General features: G+C 41.9%; 1 protein-coding gene across 1 annotated transcript; it reads left to right on the top strand.

Annotated features, from left to right (window-relative positions):
- The first annotated feature begins 46 nt into the window (after positions 1-46).
- NUDT5 (nudix hydrolase 5) lies at positions 47-13802 on the top strand. Its single transcript, XM_080630573.1, is given in 10 exon segments — positions 47-131; positions 1848-1948; positions 4145-4251; positions 8187-8254; positions 9383-9435; positions 10355-10462; positions 10995-11090; positions 12032-12141; positions 13268-13319; positions 13575-13802. Coding segments are annotated over 8 exon segments (657 nt in total). The 5' UTR covers positions 47-131; positions 1848-1948; positions 4145-4188; the 3' UTR covers positions 13682-13802.
- Positions 13803-13921: the final 119 nt, after the last annotated feature.

Here is a 13921-nt window from a genome sequence, read left to right as displayed (position 1 = left end):
TGGCGTCCGGTCTCGCCTCAGCGGTGAGCTCAGCTCACCTAAGCCGGCGTCTCAGCGTAGATTGGAGTTGGTGCTGCTGCTGCTGATCCTGGCTCCTTCAGCAGCCGGGTCTCTCTCTCGGCTTCGTATGGGTGCGTGGCCCAGCAGGGGATTCCAGGGTGGCTTTGAGGGAGTGGCGGGTGTTTTTCCCGCCTGGCAGGTTTTGTTTTCCCGCTTTGTATTTGCTTGCGTAAGGTTTTACCTCTCCAGTGTTATAACGGAGCTCTACACCGACAGAGCTGTTTCCCTCCTCTCGCAGGGCTGCGTTTTGATTTACTGTTGCGCCCCATCCTTGGCAGTGTTCAAGGCCAGGTTGGACGGAGGTTGAAGCAACCTGCTGTAGTGGAAGGTGTCCCTGCCCGTGGCAGGGGGTTGGAGCTGAATGAGCTGTATAGTCGCTTCCAACCCAAACCGTTCTATGGTTTTGGGGAGAGTCAAGTAGTGACTGAATAATACGTTCTTTTTAAGCTGTCGTCTCTTTGCGTGTGTGCCCCTGTGTGGAAACCTGGGTCGTTTCCGTGCTCTCACCTTTGCCATTTGGGGCTGCCTCCCCAAGCCCTCACGCATCAGTTGTCTGAAGGTTGATAACAATATGGAGATGACTTTAATTCTCTTCTGCTTATGCAAGATGATCTTTGTTGTTGTCTGTTCTGCAGGACAAGAACCAGTTGTTTTTCCGTATTGTATTTGGTGCTGAGAGCATCATCCACACTGTTAAGTACTATGATAAAGGTGAAGCATTGTTTTCCCCGCATTTTCCTCTCCTTTTCTCTCATCAACTTCCACTAATTAATTTCTTTTGTTGCTAAAGTCATATTTCTGAACTCTGAGTGCACTGACTGTTGGTAACAAGTTTAAAGTGACTTAGGAGGTTTTAATGATCTTTACCTTCAGCACATGTATCTCAGCATATTGTTAGTTATATCATGCATAAAGCTCTGCCAGTGTCCCTTTCTGCATGTTCTGTGTAAGAAATGCTGTATTTTGTTTTATCTTAAGCTTGCCTTAGGGCACCATTGCTGAATGTTAAACCTGGTTGCTGTAAGCTGAGTTGTGGAGTTTGGATCAGACAATAGCTTTTGAAAAGTGATTTAGAAAAGCTAATCCCTCTGTCATGACTTGGATAGGGGTTAAGGTAAAGCCCTGGTAGCTTGGCTACACTCTAAGCTGATTCACAGGCTGCAAATTGGTTTAAGATTTTAATTCCTGGGAAGGATAATTTGGAAGCTGTAGAATGGTGGGATCTTTCACTGAAAGAAAACCACTCAGTAATGTAAAAAGCCATGGGAATAAAGTTATGCTTTGAATAAATGGTATGCCCTTTTCTGGTCTGAGTTTGACCCCCACATGAAATAAATGGAACAAGTAGCCCTGATTTGCCAGCAAAAGAACTTTCCTGCCTCAGGGCTGCAAGACAGGGTCTATTGTGAAACCTAACACAGGGCTTTAGAAACCTTACACTGTAATGTTAAGTTTAATTTGCAGTCGGAACTAATTTTTGTTTATGCACAAAAGGTGTTGCCACCCCAGTATAACTAATGTGAGGTACCAGGATTTCAGCCTTCATTTAACCTGATGGTTTTTCAGCTTTCTAACAGCCGAAATTCTCACTTCTATTCAGTCTACTGAATTTGGGAAAAATTCCTTTTTTGGTGGAACTTTTTAAAATGTCACTCATCCGTAGAGTTATTGCACCCACTTGTGGAGGAAATCAAAACTGCAGGGGCTGCAGGAGGTGAGTTCCTCTCTGTTTTGATTTTAGTGATAATTCAGATCACTGAAGCTGTGTAATTTTTTGTTCTTTCCAGTCACAAGCCACCCTTGAGTATGTCCACTGCAGAAGAGAGCTGTGTTGAAAACAACTTCTGCCATGAGATGAGGTCCTAGTATGGTTTTGTAACTGATATAGGTAAGTATTAATACTGTTCTACAAACCATTCCTATAGCAGCTTGTGAGGTTTAGGGTACAATTGGGGTTAATCCAAGTTTGAGGAAAATGCACTGGTACTTCCAAACTTGTGTAGAAGGATTAGTATGATCATTGGAGCAGGATTTCCTGTGAGGGGAGACTAAAAGACAAAGATTTATTCAACCTGATCAAAAAAAGGAGTTTAACAAAGATGTGGTTTGCTGTCTACTCTCTTTATATGTTTAGACTGTCAATCAAAAAGGAAACAAACTTTCCAAACAGGAGGTGAATTTGCTGTAGGTAGCTATGTGAGGGGTTTCTGTTTTTAAAGCTGTATACTTCGGGCATCACACAGAGCCTCCTTTGACTGTTTCCTCTGGATGACCAGGAATCTCTTGGAGCTGCTATGCTGGGCTGGACTTCTTTTGCATAGGTTTTATGGAAAGCTTGATCTTGTATTTGAAAGTCACAGCAAGGGACCGTGGCCATTGTCCAGCTACAGCTCTTAAATCCTGAGTGAAAGGAGCTGGAGACTTCACTGGCTCAAAACCAATCTGGCAATGGCTAACTGAACTAACGTGGGATATAAATTGAATTATAAGTGAGGTTCTAGAACAGCTTTTTCATACAAATAGTAGTAAGGTAGGTAGTAAACCTACATAGCTATAAGATGGAGCTTCGTTGTTTTAAAAAAGGATTATAAAACATATTTTTGGAAGAACAGAATTGGGTTTAATAGGTCAGGGTTTCTTTTCACGAATTATGTTACATAAAAACAACCTGAACATTTGACCACTATGACCTGCTTTATCCAACAAGACTGTCCTAAGACTTAAGAAAGAGCCTGCCCTGTGAATGCTGAGGAGATGGCATTAAAACATTAAACATTAGTTTTAATCCTGCTGATAACCAGAAATATTTTGTAGGACCTATTCTTTTTAACTACTTTGTGGAATTAAAAGCAAATCCCGTATGTAAGAAAGCTGATTGTTGCTGCATGCTCTTAAATGTTTCACAAATGTGGAGTAGATATTACCAGAAAAGGACAAAGATGAAGTAAGAGATGAAAGTGCTGTAATTGGGTATGACAGAGGTGGTGGTTACTTGCTTCTGGTGCTGTTCATTGCTAGAAACCCTGGTGTGAAGTTATCAGAAAGATTCCTGTTGACTTTATGGCAACTTTACGACCATCAGTGCTAAGAATGATAGATATCTTTAAGATTAGCCCATCTCTCCTGGTGTTTAAACTGGTTTACTTCTTTATACTGTCTTTTTACTTATGATTCATGCTGATTTTCAGGACTTCAGTATTACAACTTCATGTTGGAATTTAGCTTCCTTGGAATAAGAGCTTCTGTGCTGAAAGTGCCCCATAGCTCTGCAGTGAGACAGGGGCTAATGGTGAATCTCTAATGCATATATTTTATTGGTTACTGGTGTGGCTTTCAACTGTGACTGGATTGAGAAAAGGAGTGGACAATCTTATCTTCTTGCAGGGTGTTAAGATGCAGGCTGAGGCACCAAGCTGCAGGTGCAGAGCATTGCTTGGACACGTGGTCAATTGCCTGTTGCACGGTGTTAGCCACATCATTCCCAGTAAGCACGACTGACGTGCTGTGGTCACACTAACTCCATGTGCCTCCTAGGCTTGCAACAGAGGTGACTTTTTGACCTTGTTTTTTGGGGAAGGATTGAGTCATTTACGTGTTTGTGATGCATGGAAGGTGGAGGTAGGCTCTAGTTTTGATTCTTTCTCAATAGCAGACAGTTTTTACCACCAAAATCTGGGTATAAGGTTTTTTCCAATTTTGACAGTAGAGTGCGTAGGTCTGTTGTGGCAATGCTGTGTTGACAGAGCACTTCACCCATATCAGGATGAAACAATTTGTTTCCATCAGGATGGATCAATTTTGCCTCTGTGTGTGTCTGACCTTTGAATAGGTAAGCAGTGTGTCTTAAGCCAGCATAGCTGATTGGCAGCTGATTGGACTATCACAACTATGTAAGTCAGGGATCTGACCCAAGCTTCTACTTCTCCTTTGATTTATTTGACTCTGAAACCATCAGGTGGAGCTGAAAACTGAACTGACTTGTCATCTCGCATCCCTAACTTTCTCCAGCAAGTTTTATTTGTTAATTTAGAATGCAGAACCTTTTAACTTTTCTCTGAAAGCAAATATTGACTTTGTTTCATAGTAACCTGGACTTTGATCAGAGGGAAGAACCTGACGTTCCTGAAAATGGCAGCTGAGAAGTCCACAGAAGTTCGAAAAGCTGCTAGACAATTCGTCCTTAAAGAAGAGGTACAACACTTGGCTTTGACTCATGTTTTGTTGTTAAATAACAATGAGTTGAGACCGATCAGAGTTTTGTGATTGCAGAATAAGAATGCTGTAGATGCTGTGTGTTTGTAAGAATCTGTTCAACAGACAAAACACTTCTTCCTGATGGGCAGAGAGTTTCAAAAAAGTGGCATTTCTCTTTGTTGAAATAATCCTAACAATTATCAATGGGGAGAGAGGAATCTACAGTGTTGTATTATTTTAAGCTGCTGGGGGCATGGGGGGGGGCTTTGTTTGTTTCTTTTGTTGTCTGTCCAGGCTGTTTGCACAGTTCAGTAGTAATGCTGGTACCTCTCAGAGACTGTACAGTCAGTGGATCATGATGCTCAGCCTTGATTTCCGTTCCTTCAAGATGAAGAACCACTAAGAGTTGCCTTAACATTGAGGATTGTACCTTCTTTGATGCTTTCTGAAAGGGTTTGAATTTAGATGATTGCTGTTCTAAAGACATTAATAAGGAGATGGTAAAAGTTTTGAAATAATATTCTGTGCACATCTTCGCAGACTCAGAAGATATTAAATCCTAAGGAAGGAATTTGGAGGTAATTCTGGGTGTTTTATCAGGAGCACCCTCACTTAAACTGCCTTTGTTTCTCTTCTGAGTAAATTCTTAGAAGTTAACCGTTGGTGTTAAAGTGGCAACAGCATCACGCTGTTGCTGTAACACAAATGTAGTTTCTTTTATCCAATGTTCCATCCTTGGAATGAACACACAGGCTTGTAATTTCTCTAGGTTTCAAGATTAAAAAACTTAAGACTTGTGTTGTTGGGATATATTTATGGCTCTTCCCCTGGGGTGGTTGTGTAAGGTAAATATTTCTCAAGCATAAGGGCTTTAATTTGTTTAAGCATTTGGGGTTTTCTATGCAGACCTGCGTTTTTGCAGGCAACATTTTAATTTTATCCCTTTTTTTTTTTTTTTTTTTTTTTTTATAATACCTCTTCATTCCTCTCCTTTGGAATGTTGTACTCCCTGGTGTCATTGGAAGTTTGGAATTAGCCTTTACTATTTTAAACTACTTAGTTTTTTCAGTCATCCTGTAGGATTAATACAGGAAAGTACTTACTGTGCCTCTGCCAGTGGCCCTTATATTAGAAGTGGTTCTGTAACTCTTCAGTAGCTACATGATCTGATGTTGGAGAATCTTCTTCCAGCAAAGTGGAGCTGATTTTGTTTTATTGTTCCTTTTTCTGGGAGGTCTATTACACGCCAAAAGCTGTACTTAAGAATACGTGATTAAAACCAGGACATTTTGTTTGATTTTGTTTCTTTTGTACACATAAAATCTACTCTGTATTTTTCTTCTGTCTTTTTGGAGTGTGGACAGGTCTCATTGCTTACAGACCAGGAATTTCTTTTTCCTCTTAAGATTCCTGGGGACAATGATGTGATTCTGATTTCAGCCATTTTCCCTTTTCTGCTTAGCAATAACATGGGTGGGGGGGAATGATCCTCCAGTTCTATTGAACACTGCAGCAATATGGGACCACCTGTAATCTGTCTCTTTGTGTTCTCTGCAATGTTTAAAGGCATTCATTAACACAAAACATTTAGCTGTGTTTATTTCACTGAAGTATATTCCTCTCTTTGGATAACCAATGGAACATGATCTTCTATTCCTCTTTTGGATCTTCCTGTACTCTAGTTCTGCAGTGATTTAAGAGTGAATACAAAGCTATTTAAAATATACCTAAGTGCTTCCAAACTGAATTACTTCTTGTCTCTGTAATGAGCAGAATATACTTAATCTCCTTTCTTGCTGTTTTTGTGACCACAAAGCCATTAGAAAGTCCTTTTGAGAACACATAGCTCTCCTTTTCCAATTCCTGTTACATGGAAATATTATGCTTTCCAAAATAAATACAAAACTCCGACATGTAAAGTGTATATAGCAAGTTTACAACCATGGGAGTGCTACTGTTATTTCAATTGCCTGTCAAATAGTTCTTTGGAAGAACACATTACATGAGTTCATCCAGTTCCCTTATAATTTCCTTGATACATGAATTGCTTCGGATTTGCCTCCTGCCCCCAACTTGGTGCTGTACTGTGCTTGCGTACCCTAAATAGAGCTGCATCATGGACTACATTTTGCTTCTCTACATTCTTTTTTTAGTTGGCGAATGTCTCACTTCAAAGTTCAAGATCTGCATGGCCACATAAGCCCTGTTTGCTCCTGTCCTGCACTAGAGCATTTCAGTCTGCCAGCCATGTGAATGACCTCTCAGATTTCATTCTTTGCTACAATTTTATGTTGTGGGTTTTTTTCCCACATCCTTATTTCATAGAATCATTGAATCATAGAACAGTTTGGGCTGGAGGGAACCTTAAAGTTCCAACCCCCTGCCACAGGCAGGGACACCTTCCACTAGAGCAGGTTGCTCCTAGACCCATCCAACCTGGCCTTGAACACTGCCAGGGATGGGGCAGCCACAGCTGTGGGCAGCCTGTGCCAGTGTCTCACCCCCTTCACAGTAAGGAATTACTTCTTAGTATCTAATCTAAATCCCCCTTCTTTCAGTTTAAAGCCATTTCCACTTGTCCCATCCCTACATGCCCTTGTAAAAAGTCCCTCTCCAGCTTTCTAGGAGGTACTGAAGTACTAAAGTACTGAACTTTAGGTACTGGGAGCTGCTCTAAGGTCTCCCCAGAGCCTTCTCTTCTCCAGGCTGAACCAGCCCAGCTCTCTAAGTCTGGCTCCAGAGCAGAGCTGCTCCAACCCTCTGATCATCTTTACGGCCTCCTCTTGACTCCAACAGGTCCACATCCTTGTTATGTTGGGGGCCTCAGAGCTGGACACAGGACTGCAAGGGGGGTCTCACAAGAGCAAAGCAGAGCAGGAGAATCACCTCCCTCTACCTGCTGGTCAGGTTCTTTTTGATGAAGCTCAGGATACAGTTGACTTTCTGGGCTGCAAGAGCACACTGCTGGCTTGTGTTGAGCTTCTTCAACCAGCACTCCAAGTTCTTCTCCTCACGGCTGCTCTCAATCCATTCTCCTCTCAGCCTGTATTTGTGCTTGGGATTGCCTTGACCCAGATCAGCACTTTGCGCTTGCCCTTGCTGAACTTCATGAGGTTTCCACTTGCTTACCCTTGTTCTGTTGCTGTCAGTAGTGTGTCTCATTAGATAATAGGAAGCGCTTTGCTCATCTTACTGATTCCTTCTCGTTTCTGCGGTCAGACCTATGGCCAACTTGCTACAAAATTCTGCAGACAATCTTGTCTGCCCATACCTTCATCAAAGCTTAAAATATAAGTTACATTAAAGTAAGTAAATTGCTGGGCTAATACCCAGGGAAAATAAACTCAGCTCGGAAAAGACACTTTGTAATAACAGTATTGTCAAGCACTCAATCAGCAGCTCAGAATCCTAAAAGGGCAGGTGTGCATCACTGCTTGCAGAAAACAGCAGTTCCACAAGGCCATGGTCTGAGATCACAGCAAGAAGAGTTTCAGAACAGTTTGGTTTTCAGTCTTGCATGCTCAGGTATAGACCATTCTCTCTGACAAGTAGGCAGTCATGATCAGCAGCGTAGCAAAAGTCTGTGCAGACTAGTCACCCTTTTGCAGCTGAAACATGACCTTTGCAAAGGCCTCCTAAAAATCTGAGGACTTTCCAGTACATGAAATCCCAGTGAATTCATTGAAACTTGCTTATAAAGCCATGTTAAGAAAAGTTACTGGGCTTATTTTCTGTTCGTATTCAAGAACTTGGAGTAAATGTGTCTTTCTGGGTTAGCCGCAGGAATGCTGTTGCATGTTCCAGCATGTATTCCACTGCTGAGATTTTTCTCTTCAAGAAAATCCAAAAATAGTGTTGGTGTTTCTCCCCTTAGTTCCCAAGTTAGGATTAATCTTATAACGTATTTAATCAAATAAAATTCTGTATTTTAGGTAATTGCAGAAAGGAAATGGTTGAAACTTGAAGAAACAACTTACACTGATCCCTTTGGTAAAACCAGGTAACTGCTTCACTGGCATCTCAGACTTCTATACTGTTCCCAGTCAGCATAGCCCCAGGCTAGAGAACAGGAGCATTCCAAACCTGTTACTCCACACAAGATGAGAATTATTCATTCTCCAATTATGTTATATAGTTTGTAGTGTTCAGAGAAAAATAAACTCTTACTCTAGCAGATATGCTGGCATGTGGCATTGAACTGGGCTCCTAAATCCTTCTGGGCACACTGGACCCTGGTTTACTTGGCATTTCCAGTGCCTTGCAACTGTGCAGAAGCAAATTCTAGCCACACAACTAGACTATAATGATCAGAGTCTGTCCCGTGGCTTTTCTCGTTCTTCACTGAGGACTCCCTTTTGCCTGCTCATGGTGCTGGATCTTTTGTACTACTGACAAATGACTGTCCTCTCATGTATTTCACACCTGTTCAAACCTTTTGTGTGCCTTAGTTCTGTGGTTTTTTCTACATGTGACAACATGGCTTTACTTTCCTTTCCTCAACATGTTAGATTTCCTGCTGCTGTCTCTTTCCAGTGCCTCCCAATTCATCCTTTAAAAAAATAGCCAAGATTTGAGTGTTTGTGAAAGGAGATTTTTATTGCTGGTGGATTTGGGGGTTTTACTTATCCCATCGCTGATTTTGAGAGAGAAGCTTTGGTCTTCCCTACCTATGTGCTCTTCATGTGCTCAAGTAACTGAGCTGCGAGCTCACAGTAACTTACACTATAAAACTTATGCAAAAGCAAGATAAAAGATAGAGTGCACGTGGTCCTGTTACAAAACTGTCTTTCAAAATCTGACAAGTTTTATTTATGAATTGCTTTATTTTTGCACTTTTCCAGGATCACTTATACAAGACTTGCCTGGTTTTTGACAATCACTCATGTCCTTCTCTTATTTTTAGTGCTCTTAAACAGTCATTAATTAACTGTTTTCTCTCTCTTTAAATAGGCTGAACAAAATTATACTACAGACATTTTAAAGTGCCAGTATATGACAGAGCCTGCCTAAGCCCAACTGCTTTCTTATAGGCCCTCACTGTGTGATGGTGTATTTTGCTTTTAAATGAAAGTATCAAGGGTAGAAGATGACTTACACATTCATTTGTTCTTTCCTCTGTGTTAAACAGAACATGGGAAACTGTAAAGCGTACTGGAAACAAAAAGGGGATCTCAGCTGATGGTAAGACATTGGTGCTTGTTTTGTTTGCATATTTTTCCTGTTAAAGAGCTGATAAACTCATAGACCTTAGAGCAGCTTCCAATGCTTAAAGGGGCTGACAAGAAAGCTGGAGAGGGGCTTTTTACAAGGGTATACAAGAACAGGACAAGGGGAAATGGCTTTAAACTGAAAAAGGAGCAGATTTAGAGAGTATGTAAGGAGGAAGCTCTTCCCTGTGAGGGTGCTGAGAAGCTGTGGCTGCCACATCCCTGGCAGTCTTCAAGGCCGTGGCAGGGGGTTGGAACTGAATGAGCTTTAAGGTCCCTTCAAACCGAAACCGGTCTGCGATTCTATGAATGAATGGAAGATGGGGAACAAATAGCTCAGCAATGTTTGCTCTACGCCTGAGCTAATTAAATGCAAGCTTCAGTGTTGAAGAGCCAGAACCTTCCTGGTAGGAGTGTTTTCCCAAGATCATTTTATTCACTTCAGAACAGTGGAGCCATTTCAAAGATGTCCTCGGTACCCTGGTAGAGAGTAGCTCACAGGTTGGTGAATTGGGTCCACTGTGAGGGGCTTGGGATACAGTTCTCTTTGGGAGATGATTTAGCCATGAAGGGAGTGTGTAGGAGAGTTCCATACATTGGCTCCCAAACAGTCTGCAGTCAAGAGAGCACACCCCTAGGTACTGGTGGGCTGAGGCTCAGTCTTGCTTGGTACATGTGCCTCTTGTTTGCTCTTTGAAGATCTCGTTTTGGGCTTTTGCCTCTCACCATGCCTAACAGAATGAGGTTAAATTCATAGTTCAGGATTCTGGAGCAGGCATCTAAACATTTAATGCTCAGAGTAACAGTGCTTGTGTTCCTTTCCAGATCTAGCACCAACTACCTTCTGCTGCACTCTGATTGTATGTACTTGTGTCTTCTGTGACTGTTTGTAGGTGTCGCAGTGATAGCAGTACTACAGAGAACTCTCCACTACGACTGCATTGTCCTCGTGAAACAGTTCAGGCCCCCAATTAATGGCTATTGCTTGGAATTTCCTGCAGGTAAGTGGCTGAAGCGTTAAGATGGATCACAGAAAGCTGACAGTTAAGTGTGTTTAGATGTGTTGGGAGTGTCAATCTCAAGCAGCTCTAACTAGAAAACCATGGTGAGCTCTGTAGCTCAGTGTGCTATTCCCAAATAGGAATATTTGGTCATGAAGGATACAAAATGGGCTCATTTTAGCAGAGTGGAGACATTTTGCACAGCAGTCTGGTAGTAGCATATTGCATTCCCTCCACTCCTTAAAGTCAAAGCGTTTGGCTTCTTTCCCTTATGAGGATATTAATGCTGTTTCCTGGGAAGGTGGCAGATAATCAGCCTGGGAAGGCTTCTGTAGACAACCATATGAAGATGTGGGCAGCAGCCTGATGAATACAGGAACTGGAATCCTGCCTAATGCTTCAGTTTTATCCCTGTGTGAAAGTAATGTAGTGAGGATGTTTCACCTCTTCCATAAGGCTGGATTCGATCTGGGATGGGTGTTGTTGTCAAGTGTCTGCTTTTAATTGTTCCTGTGTGTTATTTATCCAACAGGCCTCATTGAGGAAAATGAGACTGCAGAAAGTGCTGCATTGCGAGAGCTGGAGGAAGAAACAGGGTACAAAGGGGAGGTCATTGAATGTACTCCAGGTGTTTGCTTTGTCTTTTATTTCCCACCCAAAGCTAATTCTGCCTTTGAGAGGTACTCTAAATGTCTAAAGTGCTCTAAAAGACAAAGAGCTGTGCAGGAAAGTCTACACAGATGAGCATGGAGCAGTATCCCATGGCTGGTCGTTGCTGAGTCACTAGCTGAACTGAAGTGACAGTTTGATGTCTATAGGGGAAAACTTTGCTCTTAATTAAGATCCTTGACACAAAACCCAATTGTTCAAGCTATGATTTGGCATTTTAGTATAAAGGTCTAAATTGCTGGACTTAATGTGAACAGCTTTTGTGAACTTAGGTATTAAAAAATAGCTACGTGATGCAGCCTGAGTGGAGGTCACCTCATGCCACTGTGGGGAGGTGACAGCACTCAGGTTCTACAGCCAGAAAGGAGAGGATAATTGGAGTAAATCCAGAGAACCTTTGGAACATGATTGTTGCCAAATGCAAAGCAAAATGAAGACAAAATGAGCATCACAAATTAAACTTGACAAGGTAGAAAGGTGAGGCAGCTTCCCTAGGATTACAAGTAAATGTCATTATAGTTGAGACTTGGCTCTTGATTACCAGGTACAACACGATGGGGACTGATATGGAGACAGATGGTGGCAAAATCAGACTTGACTGAGGAAGCCTATAAGGGAATTGTAGTTTACAGTTTAATCTGCAGTCTGTGGGATGCAAAGTAAACCTAGCTGTGGAAAACAAGTCTTACAAGGGATCTGTAAAAGCACTGAGAGGCACAGAAACACTGCTTTTAAGAACCTGTGAAGACAAAGTGTTCACAACCCTTCCAGCCTGAACATATGCCAAATACGTGTTCTCCTCTTGTATCAGGATGCACCTCTGTGAAAGCTTTTGGTAAAATGTCAAGGTGCCTGACTTGTGCTTTTGACAACTTAACTTCTGCCTGTGCTTGTTGGCAGCTCTCTGCTTGGACCCAGGTTTATCAAACAGCACCACACACATTGTGAGTGTCACCATTAATGGGGATGAAGCTAAGAACACGAGACCTAAGCAAAAACTGGGTGAGTTTTGTACAGTTTGTTTGAAAATTCAGAGAGGGTAACAAAAGAATGGATTTAAAAGAACTGACCCTACCACTGTAGGGACATCTCTTCCGTTCCAGCTGATGTAGATGCTGGATATCCTTCTAATCATATCCTGCAGTCTGGATGTATGCAGAGCTGTGTTTCTTTGCTAAATTCCCTGGGAAGACCTCAATGTTCAGTGTCAGGTGTTGGCAAACCCAGAAGGACAAATTTGGGTGCCACACTTCAGTGAGGGCCATAAGCACTTGTGAACTATTCCTCTTAGTTGTGGCTTGACCTTGGAAATCACTTACAGTGTCACTCACAGTCAGCTATCAGAATGCTTTTTAGTTGTATGCTCTGTGTATGTCAAACCCCTTAACTTACTACTTTTTATTACTTTCCTTGCAGATGATGGAGGTATGTTGGGTAACTGCTCCCACTGACAGCAAGGTCAAGAGTGAGCTACGTATGGCAAGTTTTACTGAGAACATGTCAGTTAAAACTGGTTCTTATTTGGGCTTTGTTATCTCCTGGCCCTAATCAAACATGCATGAGACTGACTTTGGCCTAGACGTGGAACATTATTGCATCAGTTCTCTCAAGCATTGCACCTATAGCACCAGTATCTCAGGGCATACAAATGACTAAATCCACAGTAGGTGTAGATGAAGCCCCAAAGACAATGAATTCAGGTGGACAGGGGAGGTGTAAGTCAACACATATTCATCAAGAGCAATCTCTTTGTGCTGTTTTAGTCCTCAAATGCATCTATAATCCATTACTGTACCTGTATAAACCAAACAAGAGTCCATTTCAGTATATTTTCCATTTCTAGAAGGGAGAAGGTCTTGCTTTGGAAGAGTTCTGACCCCCCATGGCTGTCAGCTGCACTGTTTTTCCCAGTTTCTTTCTGCCAAACCTGTTTTTTAATGACCCCAGTCCCGGAGTTCCCCCATTTAATTGGCCTTTTGGCAATACATGTGCAGGCTCAACAGCTTTTGGATGGAGATGAGCATTAAGTCAGTTGTTTTTCCCCTTTTAAACTGTAAGAAACAGGACACTGAGGTAACTTCCTTTACTGTTTGCAAATTTAAAGGTGTGTAACACTTTTTTTGTTCTCTCCTAGAATTTGTGGAAGTTATTTCACTTCCAAAGAATGACCTATTGCAAAGAATTGATGGTAAGAGCTTGCTGACATGATAAATGCATGTTGAGAAAGCCTTAGCTTCCCTCCTCATGGCCTTTCTCATCCGAGAAACCTCTGTCTTAAAAAGCTGTGAGAGACTCAGCAAGAGAAGTTAGTGACAGCATCAGGTGCTGGCATGGAGAGTTAATGTCTGGAATGCTGCACAGCTTTGTTGTAGTGCAGGACTTGCATTTGTATAGAGGAGGAGTTTATAAACAATCTCATAATTGTATTTTTCTTTCTTTCCAGAGCTGGTGGCAGAAGAACACCTGGCAGTGGATGCCAGGGTTTACACCTATGCACTGGCCCTCAAGCGTGCAGCAGAAAAACCGCTCCAAGTCCCTTTTATGAAGTGAGAAATGTGGTTGGAAACTACCCCATTCAGATGGCTTGGAAGGTTTAACTTTCCTTATAATAGAGGTCCTTTGCTTTACTTGTAGAGCAAAAGTATTTGTAGGAATGAGCCTGCTATTTTTATCTGGAATTATGTAACTAACAAAAAGTGTCCCTTTAACTGCTCAGGCTGTCAGGCCTTGACTGAATAATGCTAATAAAAGTGCTGTTTAATTTTCAGAGCAGCTCATCCCTCGCTGTTT

This window comes from Psittacula echo (assembly GCF_963264785.1).
Source record: "Psittacula echo genome assembly, chromosome: 1".
Taxonomy (NCBI): Eukaryota; Metazoa; Chordata; class Aves; order Psittaciformes; family Psittacidae; genus Psittacula; species Psittacula echo.
This window is presented reverse-complemented; position numbering and strand designations above follow the sequence as displayed.